Source organism: Mandrillus leucophaeus, unplaced genomic scaffold, assembly GCF_000951045.1.
Source record: "Mandrillus leucophaeus isolate KB7577 unplaced genomic scaffold, Mleu.le_1.0 Scaffold242, whole genome shotgun sequence".
NCBI lineage: Eukaryota > Metazoa > Chordata > Mammalia > Primates > Cercopithecidae > Mandrillus > Mandrillus leucophaeus.
The window spans coordinates 114,207-133,260 of record NW_012102499.1 but is presented as its reverse complement, the minus strand read 5'-3'; the positions used below and the strand labels follow the sequence as shown (position 1 = coordinate 133,260).

The 19,054-nt window shown below is 42.0% G+C and overlaps 1 protein-coding gene across 4 annotated transcripts in view; it reads left to right on the top strand.

Moving 5' to 3' along the window:
• The window catches only part of NTRK2 (neurotrophic tyrosine kinase, receptor, type 2), a 302,428-nt gene that overhangs the window by 187,520 nt on the left and 95,854 nt on the right, over nt 1–19,054 (top strand). For 2 of the 4 annotated variants that reach the window (XM_011982732.1, XM_011982734.1), the window contains 2 exons: nt 12,462–12,509; nt 18,649–18,837. In XM_011982732.1, coding sequence (XP_011838122.1) covers nt 12,462–12,509; nt 18,649–18,837 — 237 coding nt within the window. The remainder of the gene's footprint in view (nt 1–12,461; nt 12,510–18,648; nt 18,838–19,054) is intronic. The other 2 variants (XM_011982733.1, XM_011982735.1) reach the window with 1 other exon arrangement.

Genomic DNA, 19,054 nt, shown 5'->3' with positions numbered 1-19,054 from the left:
GGATGTCTTCCAGTTAGGCTACTCAGGGGTCAGGGACCCACCTGAGCAGGCAGTCTGCCCGTTCTCAGATCTCAACCTCCATGCTGGGAGATCCACTGCTGTCTTCAAAGCTGTCAGACAGGGGAATTTACCTCTGCCAAGGTTTCTGTTGCTTTTTGTTTAGCTATGACCTGTCCCCAGAGGAGGAGTCTACAGAGGAAGGCTGGCCTCCTTGAGCTGTGATGGGCCCCACCCAATTTGAGCTTCCCGGCTCTTTGTTTACCTACTTAAGCCTCAGCAATGGCAGGCGCCCTTCCCCTAGCCTCGCTGCTACCTTGCAGTTAGATCTCAGACTGCTGTGCTAGCAATGAGGGAGGCTCCGTGGGCGTGGGAGGCTCCGTGGGCGTGGGACCCTCTGGGACAGGTGTGGGATATAATCTCCTGGTGTGCTGTTTGCTAAGACCCTTGGTAAAGTGCAGTATTAGGGTGGGAGTTACCTGATTTTCCAGGTGTTGTGTGTCTCAATTTCCTTTGGTTAGGAAAAGGAATTCTCTTCCCCCTTGCAATTCCCATGTGAGACGATGCCTCGCCCTGCTTCAGCTCTCGCTGGTTGGGCTACACCCGCAGACCAGCGCCATCTGTCCGACACGACCCAGTGAGATGAACCTGGTATCTCAGTTGAAAATGCAGAAGTCACCCATCTTCTGTGTTGCTCACGCTGGGAGCTGGAGGCTGGAGCTGTTCCTATTCGGCCATCTTGGGCACGCCCAAATTTGGTTCTTAACTAAAGAATGCAACTGTGAAAAGTTGCAATCCATGCAAGATTTATTCATTTATTCATTCAGCTCTTTAGTACCTACAATGAACCAGGCACTGTACTCAATGCTAGAAATACAGTGAGGAGACAAGACAGAAATATGTGTTGCTTTTAAAGAACTTACAGTTTAGGAGGAGGTTACGAGTAAGTAGATAGCTAAAAATTCAGAGTGGGAAGGAACTATGACAGAGAAAGAACAGGGTGCCTTGGAAATACAGAGAACAGTAGACAACACTAATGAATGTTCCTACCGTTGTCTATCTCTGAGCTTTACAATGCAGTCTCTACTCTTTTGTGGGCATTTTATGCCCTATTTTTAAAACCTTTCAATTAGAAATTGAGACAGCTATTGAGTACCTACCATGTGGGAAGTGCCCTGCTTGACAGTGTTGTATCTTATGAAGCTTATGGAAGAGAGTACAGAGTTGAATAAGACACTTTTTTTTCCACACAGAGTGCTTAAAATCTAATAGGAGAAATAAGATTACATAAATAATGAATGCAGTGCAGAGTGTGGTGTTTATCATAAGAGACAAACAGACCAAATGTCAATGGAGGTATTTCTGATTTGGGGAATAAATAAATGCTTCATGGTAGGGTAACTTTTAATGTGAATTTTATTGAATAAATGAGTTTAATGATCAAAGATGAAGCATGGGGGTTACATGTCTGGTGGGGGAAAAAAAACACACATCAAACGCAAACACACCAAATCTGAAAACGGGGAATGTGATGATTTTATTCTACTCTCATTACATCCCCAGCATTAATCACACTGTCTTGCATCCGTCAGGTGATCAATGAATAATTTTCAAATGAATTAATAGGAAAATTCAAGGCATCTTTATTAAAGATGCAAACTAATAGTTTAACTGGAATCTTAAGGTGAAACGAAGATGATAAAGCTGGAGGCAGGTCATGGGGCCAGGTAAAGATTTTGAATGTCATTGAAGAGTTTGGACCTTATTATTCCCTTACCCCTATGTTTACATAACACCATTATGTTCACCAAAGCTCACTTGACCTTAAGATGGTCCAATCAGGTAGTCAGGACAGTAATTATTGCCCCATCCAATAGAGAGGAACTCAGAGACAGTCCAAGTAATTATGGACGTTATGTCCGGAAATAGCGAATGCAAGACTTAATACCCAAGGTAGTACAAACTCAGTTTCTATTCCTTTGTACTGCATTATGGCTCTGTCCTGAGGCAGAAACGCCCTTTTGGTGTTGGGAGCTGTGGAAAGAAATGACATTATCAGAGCTGTTTCTAAGATAAACTGGGAGTGAAAGGGGCTGGCAGCCAGGTCACTAGGGATGAGGACATTAAAATAATGTGAGAGAAGACCAAACTCTTGTGGTGACCATGAGCATAGGCAGACTAGGATTTCTTTTTAGCAGGGATAAAAGGTTTTAGCATGAATTCTACCCTTGCTGGTCTATGACCTAGGTCAGGGTTTCACAATCTCAGCACTGTTGACATTTGGGGCCTTCAATTCATTGTTGTGGGGACTGTCCTATGCATTGTCCCTGACCTCTGCCTGTTAGATGCTCCTAGCACACACTTTCCACCCACCTCACCATTGTGACAGCCCCAAAATGTCCCCGTGGCCAAATTTCCCCTGGGAGGCAAAATCGCCCCCGTTTGAGAACCACTGACCTAGGCAATCAATTTTGATTAGTTTCCAGAAAATCAGTGGACCCTAAAGAGCACATTGGGCATTTAGTGGGAAAACATCAAGCAAAGAAATGCAGTCTCATCTGATGGGTTTAGGTTTCTTCCACTGACAGTGTGCATGATGGCTCATAGTTAATTTGTTTGACCAGCATTGCATTTTAAATAATGGGTTTTCATTTTGTCCTATTTATGGTCATTTTATCCAATTATTTTTATTCAGCACCCAGCTTTATAAGTGTGTATAATCCTGTTATGCTCTATTCCATTATGGGAACTTCCTAACAGAAGAGCACACAGTAATACAATTAAATAAACATTTTGGCTATTGTGTTGGCCTCACACATTTCCTGACTTTGGCTGGATTCGAATGTGGTTATGGGATGGGAAGGGAGACAATGGATCACTAAAAAGAAAGACAAAGGTGCTGAAAGGTGACATGAAACAGGTCACCACGGTTCCCAGATTGGTGGGAAGAATTCAGATACCACCTAAAATGGAAAATATCCTGTAATGAGAATGGAGCTAAAATTTTCTTCCTCCCTCCAAAATTCCATAACACAACGGCAAAAAGTTTCCTGTGTGGTGCTTTGCATGAGCTACAACAAATGTTGGTCTAGAAGGACTAAAAAAGAATTTGCATGTTTTATATATATGAATATAAATAATGTAAGTATAAATATGAATATAACTATAAATATGTAGCAGAAATTGCAAAGGCATTTCTAAACACATTTAATGTGGTAACAAAGCTTATGCAAGAAAGAACAGAGAGCACGGCCTTCTTTCATGCTGGGCTCACTTGGTGACTGGGCACAATGGACAGGTCTGGGCAAATCAGCCAAGACATGAGTCATTGTTTAGGTTTTCCTTGGAAACAAAAGCTCCTGGGAATTTGACATCGAGTGTTTGCCAGACTCTGTGGACTTGTTAGTCTCTTGCAGGGCCACTAACATCGCTTCTAAGATGGTACCCTGAGAATCAGCCAGTTTCCTCTGCAAAGACTTGCCCTGAGTGCTAACCAGCATGGCTTTGCAGAGAGAAGGGAATTTGGGGCATGTCTCAGGGAGTCATTCATCCAACATTAAGACAGTGTTAACAGGGAAATTGTGTGTGTGTGCAACCAGACATCACCTGCCTTCCCTGCAGGGAGCTTGTGACAGCTGAGAAAATGTTTATAAAGCATTTTGAGCTCTCACTGGGGTGGTACTGTAGAAAGGCAAATCTTTGATATGACTCTCTCACTTCTGTCAACTCCTATTATTAAGCAGAGGTTGCCCCTGCCTTTCTCAAAGTTCCAGTCATGGAAAGTAATTATTAGGAGTTGCAGGTTCCATTTTTCACCTACCCAGTGAAGATTGTAACCATCTTTGTTAAAGAAAAAACTTTCTGGAATCTACAAGAGATTTAAAAAACTCAATGTTTTATGTAGTTTAATTGGGAATGAGTAAAATGTAGATGCACTAAACTACCTTTGAAATAGTCCACATGTACTAAACGAAAGAGAGAAATAGTTGGCAAGTTTCTCTTCAAAACTAAATGTTTGAAATATGTGATCAAGACATCTTGCTATGTTCCAGACAAGTCTGATTTAATCTATTCCCACTTGAGGCTTTTGAACTTTATGGGATGTAAGCCTTTTTTTTTTTTTTAATGCCGCAAAGAAGCTGATTAATTTTCAAATTCAAGCAATATCTGATCTCTAGTAAGTTTCCTGGCATATAGCATTCAATAAATACTGTTTTTTTTTTTTAAAAAATTGCTTTTGCAGAGCACTGGCCTTTTCTCTTAAAATGAGGATATAGTGGCCCCAAAGCCTCCGAGTATTATTTAGCAGGAGAAAATCTAGGCCGGTTGACTGAGTGCTTTTCCTTAAATTGCACATGATCTCACCTTCTCAAAATACCCAGGCTCAGCAAAGCTATATAAGGCCATGTGTCAATCTTCTCAGTCATATATGCCTAATGTTTAGTCCTATAGACTTTGAGAGCTTGTAGAGGCCTTAGATGCCATTTCTCAAATTTTGTTTTCATGGAGCAGGAAACGGAGTCCATGAGAGGGAAGTGGCTCACTCAAGGTCACACCATTCACTTCCGGTAGTGTTTAGAGAGGGCCCACATCTTCTGACATTCTAGTCCAGCTCTTTATTCCACACTACTGCCTGGAGTGCTGGATTCTAAGAATTGCTCAGCTTTAAATACTGTCTTCAGTCATGTTCCATTGGAGAGCCACAAATCATTAAGGTAGCAAATATATTTGCAAAATATATAATGGATTTATGATTTATGTTGTATGTATAAGTTGCATATTGGCATTTTCATTACATTTGCTATATTTAATATTGTTATGCTTTTTCAAAATTGTTATTCTCATCCATTCCACAAGTGTTTATTGAGTGTTTATGCAAGGCACTGGAGATAGTGGTGAATTACACAGACAAAATCACTGTAGCAAATACTGTTGGCGTTCCCCCCCGCCTGTGTCCTCTCAGCTCTCACCACCCCAGCGCTTGCCTGCAGAGTCTTGCTGCAACCACTCATGAGTCTGCATAAAGACCTTCTCTGGGCTGGGGGTGGTGGCTCATGCCTGTAATCCCAGCACTTTGGGAGGCCGAGGCGGGTGGATCACAAGATCAGGAGATCGAGACCATCCTGGCTAACACAGTGAAACCCCCGTCTCTACTAAAAATACAAAAATTAGCCAGGTGTGGTAGCACACGCCTGTAGTCCTAGCTACTGGGGAGGCTGAGGCAGGAGAACTCTGGAGGCGGAGGTTGCAGCAAGCCGAGATCGTACCACTGTACTCCAGCCTGGGCAACAGAGCGAGACTCCATCGCAAAAAAAAAAGAAACAAACAAACAAACAAACAAAAAAAGGACCTTCTCTTTGCTGGAAGCCTCCAGTCAATGACAGGTGGGAGTTGGAGGGTAAATGACCCTCACCTTTGGGATGGGGTAACTCTAAGGTTCATTCTACTCCATCACTCCAAGTTCCCCAGGCATTTGAACGCCAGTTGTCCACAGTGCAACCCCCTGGATAATGTATGCATTACAGGCTTCCTACCTCTTTTTGTTTCACTTCTTGACTACTCCTTTTGTGCTTCCTGGGATCTCTTCTTAGTAAACTACTTTTGCATGGCTCCTTAGTCAGGGTCTGTTTCTAGGGGAGATGGTCTAAGACAGTCACTGGCTTCTTGAAGCTCAAATTCTAGAAAAGGATGCAGATAATAAACAATAAATCAATAAAAAAAGGTCACGTATGGGTGCCTACTGAGAATAATGAAATGATAGAGAGTGGAGAGGGGTTCAGAGAAATTCTGATTAAAGTGTGAAGTTGGGGTCCCTCTGATAGTGTGATATTTGACCTGAAACTTGAAAAACAAGAAGTAGTTACAAAAAAGAGTCTGAGGGCCGGGTGCGGTGGCTCACACCTGTAATCCCAGCACTTTAGGAGGCCGAGGCTGGTGGATCACTTGAGGTCAGGAGTTCAAGACCAGCCTGGCCAACATGGTGAAACCCCATCTCTGCTAAAAATACAAAAATTAGCCGGGCATGGTGGCACACACCTGTAATCCCAGCTACTCTGGAGGCTGAGGCAGGAGAATCGCTTAAACCCAGAAGGTGGAAGTTATAGTGGGCTGATTGTGCCACTGCACTCCAGCTGGGCCAACAGAGCGAGACTCCATCTCAAAAAACAAAACAAAACAAAACAAAAGAGCCTGAGAAGAAGATTCTGGGAAGAGGTATGAAAAAATGCAAAGTGAGCAGGAATAGGAAAGAGAACACTGGGCTATTTCATGGGGAATGAGGCCAGGGAGGGGGAAGGCCGAGGAGGTTGGCCCTGTCGTGAGAGACTCTGTAGTAAGGATCAGAAGTCATTGTAGTAAATGCAACGAGAAACCTTTGGAGGATGTTAAGCAGGAGAATGCAATAATCTGATTTATACTTGAAAATGATTACTCAGGCAGCTCATGGGAAACAGATCAGGGGAAGGCAAGAATGAAGCAGTGAGCTAAGTTAGAAGGCTACTGAAGAAATCTAGGTGAGAGATAATAGATGCTTTTCAGTTTCCAGACTCAACTGTTGATAGAGAACAGAAGTAAATAGAATACAAACACAGAGTGCATACACATTTATATCTTTGTCTCTGTGGGTATTTATATGTACTGAAGTGGTTCTTAGCATTTGGAGGTGAGAATTCTTTGAAAATCTGATGAAATCTGTGGATCTCCTCTCCAGGAAAATGCAAATGTGCACTGACACACAATTTTAAATGTGTGCTGACAGGTTGGGAAGTCATGGAGTCAGTTAATAAAACCTCAAGCATATGTTTTTTGTGTTTTTTTCCCACATCTGTTAGTAGGGGTAGGCTCTCTATAGTGGTAAGTAAGTCCCAAAGTGGATCATAGTTCAAACATATATTTTTGTTTATGGATGAGAATGGAAGGAAAGATAGCTCAACTTCATTGGCCCTCTGGTAGAAAGACTCTGAGATGTGTTCTACGCTGTCTACGCCCACGTAACAATACTGTGAGAATTCGTTGTTCCTTGAAACGGCCCCGTGCTATCTTCAAGTCATAACTTCCAAGCTTGCCCTAGGTATTATCTTAATTTTGGCCAGGTCAAAGGGAGTACACAGAGGAAGTCTTAAGAGGCAAGGCCTGGAAGTGGGACCCATTGCTCTGCTCCCCCTTCATTGACTAGAATTTAGCCATCTGCCCACAACTAACCACAAGGGAAGCTGGGAAATATGGTGTAGCTGTTTTCCCCACCCGCTGGGAAATACAAATTTCAGGAACAGTTAGGAGGTTCAGCCATAATACACACATTTTTCTTTATATTTGTCACATAGGAGTTGCTCAATGTTACATTTTTAGAGAACAGTGGAAATACCTCACATTGTAAGTTTGATGAAAGACAAGGGATGGAGCCAAGTGAAGGTTGGTCAGGAGGATACAATACCCTTTGTGTCATGATTTCCGGAACCAGTTTAACTCAAAGCAAGCCCTCTTCCTAGACTGTGGAGATGGGACTTTCTTTTATTAAGGGTATGTCCTTAAGTAAAAGATTAAGATCAAATTGAAGTGGAAACTTGGCCCCAAACTACACTGTTCTGTGCCCGGAGGAACTGGAATTAATTTGAAGCACACTATTACTCACCCCGATTATGTGCCAGTAGGAAAGGGAGATGATGATACTGTCAACAAGGCGAATTTTGTGTTCATTTTCTCTCACTCCAATGAGCAGTCATTCTAGATCTTAGATGTGACAGTTCATTGGCTACTCAGGCAAGCACTTGACCTGTCTACTCTGGACTCAACTCTGGTCCATCCTTTCCCTGAAGCAAAGCAGCCCAGAGACTCCTCTTTCAAACGTCCTTTAGGGAGTGGGTGTGGTCCTAAGAAGTTGGAGGTGAAGTCCATTTTTATTAGTAAATCATATTTTACCATTTGATTCCATGACAATGGTAAAGTCATTTTTCTTGGGGGTGGAGGGTGGTGAGTCTTACCTTAAAACATAAAGAAATTCATTTGAGAACGTGGCAAATTTTAATTTCTTCAGCGTTAGAAGGGAGGAAAGCTGATTTTCTCTTAACATACTAAAATGATTTTTCTGAAACTTAAAAATATCCAGAAGCTGTTTTCTCTTGAGATCAGAACCTTTCTAAGCCTCATGTTTAATGTTTGAGCTATTCAGTACCTACAGGGAAGGTCAGGTTTCTTCCACGTTGCCTGTTCCCAGCTCCTTCCTCTGATTCTCTCATTTACATCATAAATATTCCTTTTCAACCCCCTACGTTTTAGCTCTTTCCTTTAAGAGAAATTTAAAAAGCAGTATTTTTTTTTTTTTTGCCATTTATTTTATTTAATTTGAATTCCAGCTTAGAGTTGTTAATGTGTTTACATGCTATTTTTTCCTATATTCCTTCTCTCCGGTCAGGGAAAATGTTGAGCTTTCTTCAACACGAGATGGATCTAATTGGTTAATTTCATAATTTAGAGTCTTTCTTGGTCTACATTCCAAAAGGAGGGGATTCTTTAAGCTCAGTACAGCTACATTTACTTTTGAAGGAGCCCTTTATTTTGGAGTGAATAAAGTCTCTCTGATTAAACAGAAAATAAAAGAAGGTTTGGCAGGACTCTCCTCCCCATGGATGAAACATCACAGGAAATTGAGAAATTGTTTCTTTTTGGCCTTGTGGGAAAATTTTGCTTGTGAAATTTAGTGTTAAAGTTTTAAGACGACTGCTTAAATCCATCAAGAAAGAGCTGTTGAATGCATAACAGCTTCTAGGGAAGAGGTGCCAGCCTGACCTTTCTGTATCTGGTCTGTTAAATGTTCAAGGAAGTCTGTGGTATGATCAAGAAGATTGTATTCTCTCCTACATAATGACTGAGTTAATTTTAAACAGAACGTAGAAATAGTTCATTAATTTAAGAATAATTTTGTCAAAAGTTGGCCTCAGCTGGGTGCTCCTTCATTTGTGCCTATAAGACAGGACATTGTATAGGCCCAAATGAGAAACGAATCCTAGGTAGAGAGTCCAGTTTCCATTCTCAGGTTGATCTATGGGCTCCAGAATTTTGATATTAAGCCTGTGTCTTGAGCTTCAGACCATCCTGCCAACTGAGGGTATTGCTTTCCATTTTCTTCACATAGGCACCTTGTTTGAAATTTGCGGCTAAAACCCATGTTCTCAGTTTGACTCTTAAATCTGTTTTCCTTCTAAGTTCCTTAGGGACTCTGTGGGCAGCATAACCATATACTTAATTGTCCAAATCTGAAACCTTCATTGTTTTCTCTCTGCACTCCCCTCAATTTGCAGTCAATCACCAAGTTCTGCTACTGTCCCTAAATATGCCTGCAGTCATCTCCTTTCCTTTACCTTCCCCTTCCCAAATTCCCAATTCAGGCCACAATTCTCTCATGCCTTGATTTCTCTAAAAACTTCCTTAACCAATCTCTTGCTTTCAGTTTTTTCCTCCCGTAATCCTGATTTCACCCTGCAGCCAAAATGATTTTTCTAAAATTAATCTTGACAATGTTACTTCCTGGCTTGAGTTTGATTTCTTTTTTTTTTTTTTTTTGAGCCTAACTGTGCAATTTTCACTACCATATCCAAACTCTTGACTTGGCCCTTACTTGTACCTCTCAGTTCCCTCTCCCCACCCACCTTCCAGCTGCATCAGCCTCTGGACACATTCAGCACTTCTCACCTTAGCCAGAACTGGATTCTGAGTGCAGTCAGCGTTCTTTCCTCTGCTCTTTCCCATTCTTGGCTAATTCTAATCTATTTTCTAGAAATCCTCTGAGCCCTCTCTCTTGAGCCCCCTTCCAATCCTCCATTGGAATACAGGCTTCTTTTCTGAGCTCCCACACTCTGAACTTACGTCTTAGATGGCTCATCCTCCACCGAGTGCAAGCTCCGCCGCCTCCCGGGTTCACACCATTCTCCTGCCTCAGCCTCCCGAGAAGCTGGGACTACAGGCGTCTGCCACCACGCCCAGCTAATTTTTTTCTTTTTTTCTTTTTTTTTTTTTTGTATTTTTAGTAGAGACAGGGTTTCACTGTGTTTGCCGGGATGGTCTCGATCTCCTGACCTTGTGATCTGCCCGCCTCGGCCTCCCAAAGTGCTGGGATTACAGGCGTGAGCCACCGCGCCCGGCCAGCTTCTTAAGGGCTGCTTTGCAGCTCATTTCTCTTTGAAGGCTCTGTTCTGCCTGATAAATAAATAAATGAGAATGAATAACTATTTATAGTGTTTTTCTATATTTAAAATTGAATTCTAATTATACTGTTATAAAATTCGGTTAATTTTGGTGATTTTGGAGCATGGGAAATGCAACTAAAAAAGAATGAAAAAAAAAACCCACTATGATTTGACATCAGAAGATATGAATCCAGGCTCGGTCACCACAAGCTGAGAGATTTGCTAAGTGTATCAGCCTCCCTGAGTCTCAGTTCCTCGTCAATAAGCATAGGATAATTTCTCATGTAAACAAAGCTTGGCTGAGGACCAAGGAAGAAGTGCCCAGTGGGTGGGTGGAGGCACTCAGTGAACTGTAATGACTTCACAGGTGAGAGGAATTCTTATTTTCTGTATATCTGCAGTTCTCATTGTGCAAAACTCCAGCTTGGGAGAGGTGAGGTGTGAATGGTTTCATGGGACACCGATGGGAGGGGAATATTCGCCGGGTCTCTTCCCAATTAGGTGGAGCCACACCAACGGTGGGGAATTCAGCAATTCCTGTAAGGGGAAATTGTTCCTCTTTAGTTTTCCCATTGGGTAGAGCTCAAAAATACCCTTCTACCCTCTCAAATACTGTTAGTGACAGTGAGACCTGGCATAGTGTTGTAGCAGTTTGATAACCTGTATTGAGAACTTTCACAATATTCATTCTTTTTGAATGAGTAATTCAATTTCTAGAATTTATCTAAGGGAATTATTTTTAACAAGAGAAGGGGAGCGCTTAAGATGTGTAAAGATGTTCATTGCAGTTGTGTTTATTATAGTTAATGATCAAAAATAATCTGAAACGTGCAATCAGTGAGGGATTGTGATGGCATTGCCCTTTGGTGGGTTCTCTCTAAAACAAGAATGTAATGTTGAAAAATTACTTAAGTGAAAAAAACTAGGCTTAAAAAATTCAATCTGTGGTTTAATAAAAAGTGTTTAAATCAAACAAGTATAGGAAAACAAAAGATGACCAGTGGGATAATACACTTCGTTTTAAATGGGGTTAGTTGTAACTAAGAAATCCGTAGGCAGGACTCTGCCTCCCTAGACTAACAGCTCCAATGAATGAAGTTCACTGTCTTCTGTGCAAACGAATCTTTATTTGGCTTTGGCTCAAGGCCAGGCCTCCATCTCGTCTTCTAAAACCTGGAAGGAAGCATTCAGAGGAAAATATCGATCCGAAGTAAACTTCAGCTTAGAAGTTGGGGGCTGAAGTTGTAGGATACCAGGGAGGGAAAGCCTGCGTTTACCCTTGAGCAATCGTCATGACAACAACCTCCTAAGTCATCTTTGAGTGTGCAAAGAGCTTTTCTGTACAGTGTTCACTTAAATTGATTTCTCTTCAATTTAGCTAGCTAATTATCCAAAATGCCTGTAAAAATTATGAAAGAGGTGGGAAACACAGTTACTGATTTGGGGTCCATTCCCTTTATCTTCCTCATATTCAGGTATTTCCCCACTGCGCGGAATTAACTTTGAACCCAGGGAAATTACCTAGAAGGAAATAGCTGGGCTCCGGAAGCAAGCAGACATTTCACTGTGGCTTTATTCACGGGAGGCTCTCCAGACGTTTGGCAGATATTTTCTTACACGTGCCTACTGGACCTTGTGTTGTAAGAGGCACAGAACAGCTGTACACAGTCCAGCGTCACACAGCAAGTCAGGAGCAAGAATCTGTGTAGAATTAAGATCTTTTTTGTCCCTCCCTCCTAAACTATCTAGCCCAAGTGTCTGCTCTCCCACGGAATTTTGTGCTCCTTTTTTTTTACTGTCTGTCTCAGCTTCAAAAAAGATCTGTTTTCTCTTATTATTTTCCCACATTGCTGTGGTTCAGAACCGTAGTGCATTTGTCAAGTGCATTGTGTGTGTCTTCACCCCTGCAGCTTCCCTGTCAGATGATTCAATACAAGGCAATGATCTCTCCACTAAGGGGGAAGAAAGAAAGTGAGAAAGAAGGAAAACAGTTCAGAGCCCTAAACCCTGGGTTGTGGCTATTTTTCTCATAGACGGGCTGCTCTCTCTTATCTGATTGGAGTCTCCGTGTTCTCTGAATGGGAAATCAATCTTAACACAGAAATGCAAGCGTTAGTTTCCAGGTGTTTAATAGGAAGCTTTCATCCCAAGTGGTTTGTTTATTTATTCATTTATTTTTTGTCGGGGGGAGTTTGTTGCATTATTTGACCAAGGACAGTGTTGACCACCTCCGGTTTCTACTTCTCTTTCGAAGTTTATTTTATGTTTTGTTGTGGTTTTCAGATTTCTCATGGTTTGGATTTGGGAAAGTAAAATCAAGACAAGGTGTTGGTAAGTAGTTAACTCACTCCTTCTTTGGATAAGTAATGAGTCTGTGTTTTTATTCGGATGAAAATGCTTGGACCCTCTTTACATTCCACGGTCTTTGATTCATTTTCTGTGTTCCTGGTTTTTGATTTGTTGAAGAAGTAGGTCTAGAATTTTTTCCAGAAGAGGCATTACTGTTGTTAATTGAGTTCAGTACATGGTTTTACAGTTTTAGATTTGACTCGTTTTTAGCCTGTGGGGGGAGTGTTAACTGTCGTTCCAGTTCTAGTTTGTGATGCATTTTTAAGAAGGTTAAGAAAATAAATGCAACAGGGAATCGCTGATTGAACAGTCAAGCTGGATAAGTTTAGGTCTTAACTTTCTTCCATTGGCCAAGATGTAATAGAGTTCTGAATTGGTAAATCAGTTTCCATTTATGACCATTCCTCTTTCAAAACATATTCTAACGTCCAGACGCTGTGATTTGTGCTTGATTGCATTCTATTCCCCGCATTCAGACTATGTGCTGACAATTGAAAAGCAGAGTTTGTAGCTTACCAAGTGAATGCAGATGATGTAGCGCATCATTAGAATTGAAATCAGGTGTGATCTCTTGGGACCTCTAATTTGTTCAGCATTTTCTATGGGTACAGAGACAATGAACAGGAATTGCTCAGAAGACATGAGAAGACAGGCATTCTTACATCTTTCACGTGGGTTTCCAAGATCCGACCATCTTGGGCATCTGTTGGTTCGTATAGTGTTTCTTTTGGTAGCAAGGTTGGCCATAGGTAAAATGTCAAAGTAGGGGAAATGTATCCTTGTCAGGAGACTGCTCAATTCCAAACTATCCACCCTATGCTTGTTCATCCTGGCCATATAAGGAGCTGTTTCCTGTCACTTTCGAACCTGACATCAGACCTTGTCTTGTTGGGCAGCCTCTATCACTGTCTGTCCAGGGATCCAAAAATGACCAGTGGGCTGAGGCAGCCTGGCCAGATGGGGCCTGGGCATGGGGGGAAAGTCACCTTCACTCTTGCTAGTTCCATGGATTCCAAGGTTAAAGTTCTTAACCCGCAAAGGGGAAGTGGAGCCCTGGCAAAGTTAGAACATCAAGCTCAAGTAGTCAGGGCTTCTAGGCAGCTCCCCAGGGGCAAATTTCAGACACAGCTGATCATTGTCACTTTACCAAGATACCGGAGGGATCATCCTGCCTGGGCAGTCTTAAAGGTGTTCTGTTTTACGGGTTTGATGCATATGCGTGCACAGGTGTATCCTGTGTGTTTTTGGGGAAGGTGGTAATAAACTCTCCCATCACAGTGCTATAAGACAGGGTCTTGCTTCTGCTAAATTGCAAGTCATTCCAACTACTTAAATATTTTTTCAAGCCAATTTGCACTGCTGAAGGGCGCTTGTTCCTGAAAAGCTGCAAAAATGTGGTTTTACTGTTTTAGGCCACAGCAGAGACTTCTTCAGAATTATTCTTCCAGCTACAATCCAGCAGAGGTGCTGCTCTTACAAAACATAGGTTTCATTATTTTTCAAGTCTGCTGAGACCAACAGTTTAGGAGATGATTGCCATTGAGAAGATAGTGTGTTACTCATGGTTCCCAAAAGAAAGGGGCACACCACGCAATGCAGAGCCACATGGGGAAGCGCTGGGATCCATTAAGAGGCAGAGGAGGGAAGGGAGAACTTGGACAGGAGCTTTTAGTGTGTTTCCAGGGTAAGGAACTGGGGAGGGAGGGTAAACAGGTTTAGGATTGGCTAGTCTGAATAATTTCAACAGGCTCTAGGGTACAGGAGCTGTCTAGAGTTGTCAAGTACCTGGTCCTGGCATGGGGAGGGCAGGTGGATAGTGGCCTGAAGTGTGAGCCTCACATCAGGAAGGTGGTTGGGGGTGTTGTCTCTGGATTGGTTGGTTTGCATTTGAAAGGTGTGCTCCCAGGCAGGGTATTTACCATCTGTAGGAACTGACTCACCCTTTGTGGGAGGGCTGTCCCTCCAGGATCAGCAGGGCCCCAGATGTCAAAGCACCAGGATCCAGAATATAAAAAGGCTTGCTTAGTACAGCTGCTCAAGAGTACTAACCCTTCCCCTCACCTTGAAGGCACTATTGGTATTGAGAGAAGAAAACTCCCCCAGATGACCTTCGTGATTCTTATCACAGGAAATTAAGTCTACGATAGGCTCAGAAATGTCTGTAAAGTCATAGTACAGGATATGCGACCAAGAAGACATATTAAAATAAAAATGGGCTAAAAATGTTTCCAGACTGAACTCATGTTTGTCAGCTGAGTGATTAGAACTATTTACCCTAAATCAGCCAAGTGTGCACATACCTCGCCATTTAAAACTTTATATGAATATTATAATACAGTTTTTCAAGTCCTCATATGAATTTCGTTTAACACATGGTGATGTGCCCCTTTATTCTTCCGTCTTTTTCGTGGTGCCTGCTCAAACACATGCATAGACATACAAAGACACATCCTGTGATATGCGCAGACAGGCTGCTGTCAAATTATGTAGACATTCATTGTCCCCGCTGAGAGCTGCTTCTGCCTTCCCAACTTTGCTGTGCTTTGCATTCCATTATATCAAAATGTTCACAGAAAAATGGGCTTAAACCCTGCAACCTTGACAGCCATATCAGTCTTCTAGGTTTTGGAACATCAATAATGAAGAAAACAGCACTTGAATTAATATCCCCCTTGATGAATTGTTGAGGTTTATGTGTTACTCACATTTGTCAACAGTGATTTTTCTGGCAAAGTGAAAAGCCTTTTGAAAAATTACCTGTGGTACTTTTTACTGCTTCTATGCTTAATCCTCCTCTCGCTCCCCAAACAAAAGCTCATTCCCTTCCAATCTGTTCCATCGGAGTTGGGGGTTTTAATTGGAGAGGTTTAGGAAAGAAAATGGTATCCCTTAGTGAGGAAGGAGAAGCAGAGAGCAAATCACTTGGTTGGACTCTTTAAGTGAGGGCTTCGCTGTGCACTTGGCAGAAGATTCAAAGTCTGAATTCGGGAATCTCAAGTTGTCTTCTAGGTATCAGCCTCCTCAGACATGATTGAACGTTGCTCTGATGTTCGTGAACTTCAGAGCATGCTGGGCCAGAGGAGAGTCAGAGAAGAAAGCAACTGGAGTCAATGCATTTCTAATCGTTGCAGGGGCTCCAGAAGGAAACATTGCTGGATGTCTGACAGCATGTGGAGTGTTTTAAAATGAAACTCCTGTACAAAGGCATAAGAATGATACCATGGACTTCCGAGACTGTGGGGAAAGGGCGGGATGGGGGTGAGGGATAAAAGGCTACACATTGGGTACATTGTTTGCTGCTTGGGTGATGAATGCATCAATATCTCAGAAACCGCTAAAGAACTTACTCATGTAACCAAACATCACCTGTTCCCCAAACAACTATTGAAATAAAAACAAGAAATTTTAAGAAAAAGAAGCTCCTGCATTTCTGGGGGTAAAGGTAGTGCCTGGAATCTACTGAGAAATGTGCAGCCTTGACTGTAGTCCTTCAGGGAGCTCAGGCAGTAGGGAGCATGTTTTGGTAACCTTGCAGGAGGTAACAGCCGTGTCTGGAACCAAGGAAGGGAGTCAGTGGTGACGTTTTATTGCAGAAAACTTAGCATAACATTTCTTCTTCTTCTTTTTTTTTTTTTTTTTTTTGAAACTGAGTCTCACACTGTCACCCAGGCTGGAGTGCAGTGGCGCCATCTTGGCTCACCACAGCCTCTGCCTCCCGAGTTCAAGCAATTCACCTGTTTCAGTCGCCCGAGTAGCTGGGATTACAGGCGCGTGCCACCACACCTGGCTAATTTTTGGACGTCTAGTTAAGATGGGATTTCACCATGGTGGCCAGGCTGGTCTCGAACTCCTGACCTCGTGATCTGCCTGCCTCAGCCTCCCAAAGTGCTGGGATTACAGACATGAGCCACCACGCCCGGCCAACACATCTTCATTTTTAATTGCTGGCCAGAAGCTGGATGATCTAGGCCTGTCAGGGAGCAAGTTGCAGAACAGGGATGATTAGGAATATTGGAAAGAACTTGTCTTTGTAGTTATTCTTGGCAGGATTTCTGCTGTATCCTAACGCAGGTGAGCTAGACACAAGACGAGCATAACTGATGGGCTTGCCTTCCTTTGCTTTTGAGTGTTTTGTGGCTTCTAAATTGGCTGTGTGAGGACTTGTTTGCAGAAGTGAGCCGAAGTGCATCATTAAAAGCAGCTTAAATGCACATCCCTTGAGAGAATGCTTCAAAAATTACCTATAATAACAGCAGGCTGTCTCCTGCATAGTTTGTTTAAGACACTGCTTAGCTGGGGAATGTCCAACTGTTATCACTACAAACTGTGATAATCTCCATATGAGGGGGGAAAATGGATCTTGGAGGTTGGGGGATGAGGTATTATTATATTTCATAAGGGATTCAAGACTGGTTAACAAAACAACTTTTGTTTTCAGAATTGCTGTGCTTCTCACTAAAATAGTTAAGTGTGAGGGAAAAGGCAGAAAAAGGATGGAAGTGCTGAAACATGCATTTAGTGGGGGGGTTGGAAGAAAGCACATTTCCTTGCGTAGGAAGTAGCAATTCAGACTTTTCCTGGCATGGCATTTGCCTTCGCTGGGCATTTGATTTTGCCTTTTCACTCCCTATTGTCTTTTCTCTTTATTCTTTCTCTGGGCTTATGGCAGTAGTTGGGTCAGTGGTCTGCTTCCTGCCTGTGTAATACATACCTTGTCCACCTCCCACGTAGACAGTGCCTGTCATGAGCCACTGCTGTCTTCATTGGTTTGAAGCTTTCACGTAGACCTTTATCTTTGCGAATCTAATTTTGGTTGCAAACAGTATGAGTTTAGTGGCTAATGGGTAAATTGTTTAGACAGGATACAGTAGACTGTATGTGTGAGCATATACATTCTGAGACTTTCGACTAGAAAATTTGTCTTGTACAGAAAATGCTATGATTATTAATTTAGTACAAAGACACCAAGTAATGACTCTATAAAGAGTATTACAGCTGAAGACAAAGCAGGTAACTTTGCCATGGGATTGGTCCATTATTGTTATAAAAGTGTTTTGTAGACAAAAGTGGTGCAGACACTCACAGAATATGAAGAAAGAGGAATATAGTCATAGGACAGTCAAATGTATATCTGGTCTACCAGTTAAAGTTCATTTAGTAATAACTAGTAGTAATACATACTCATGAAGCAGATTTAAATTTGTAATACATTTTCCTATTACTAGTCTCATTCTAGTGTCATAAAATAAGCAAATATTATTTTGCATATGAGTGGATGTAGAAATCCAAAGAAAGTCAGTGACTTGTCCAAAGGGTAGAGACAGAAACCCAGATTCTGAAATTCCCAGAAGAACTTTCAATGCTCTGTGAAATAGGAATCCCAGATTCATGTTGAGAGTTTCAGTGACAGAGTGTTCTAGAGACAATCACAGAACAGAGAGGAAAGCTACATATTATCTTACAGGAGAAGGAAGTGAAGAAATTGGAGCTCTCATACACTGCTGGTGGGAATAGAAAATGGTGCAGCCACTTTGGAAAAGTTTGGCAGTTCCTCCAAATGTTAAATATAGAGCTACCATATGACCCAGTAATTCCACCCAAGAGAAATTAAAACACGTGTCCACATAAAAATTCATATATGAATGTTCGTAGTAGCATTATTCATAATAGCCAAAAAGCCAGAGCAACCCAAATGTCCACCAACAAATGAATGGATAAATAACGTGCGACATATCCACACAATGGAGTATTATTAGGCAATACAAAGAGAAGAAGTACTAATACATACTACAATGTGGATGAATCTTAAAAACATGATGTTCAGTGAAAGAAGCCAGTTACAAAAGATCACATATTATATGGTTCCATTCATATGAAATGCCAGAGAGATAGAGTGTAAATCTGTGAATATCCTCAGCTGAAAGTGGGGAGAATGGAGAGTGAGTGCTATCTGGGTGATGAAAATGTCCTACAATTAGATTATAGTGATTATTGCACAACTCTATGAATATACTAAAACCCACTGAATTGTACACTTTAAATGGGTAAATTTTATGTATGTGAATTACAGCTCAACAAAACCATTGATTACAGGAGAATATATGTATTTTTCTATCTCCAGGCCCAGCTTCCGTTATCAGCAATGATGATGACTCTGCCAGCCCACTCCATCACATCTCCAATGGGAGTAACACCCCATCTTCTTCAGAAGGTGGCCCAGATGCTGTCATTATTGGAATGACCAAGATCCCTGTCATTGAAAATCCCCAGTACTTTGGCATTACCAACAGTCAGCTCAAGCCAGACACATGTAAGTACAGCTGTTTATACTTATTGGCCCATTTGCTGCATAGCTGTATCAACCAGAGTGCTTATCAGAGTCCCTGACAGGGATGACTGGCGGGGGGCAGGGTGCAGTGAAATGTCTGAGGATTCTTGCAGCTTTTGGTCCAGGAATAGATCCTTTAGTTTGTTGCTTATGGAATTCTTTGGGTGTGTCTCCTGCTGGGAAGGGAACTGTGGGCAGA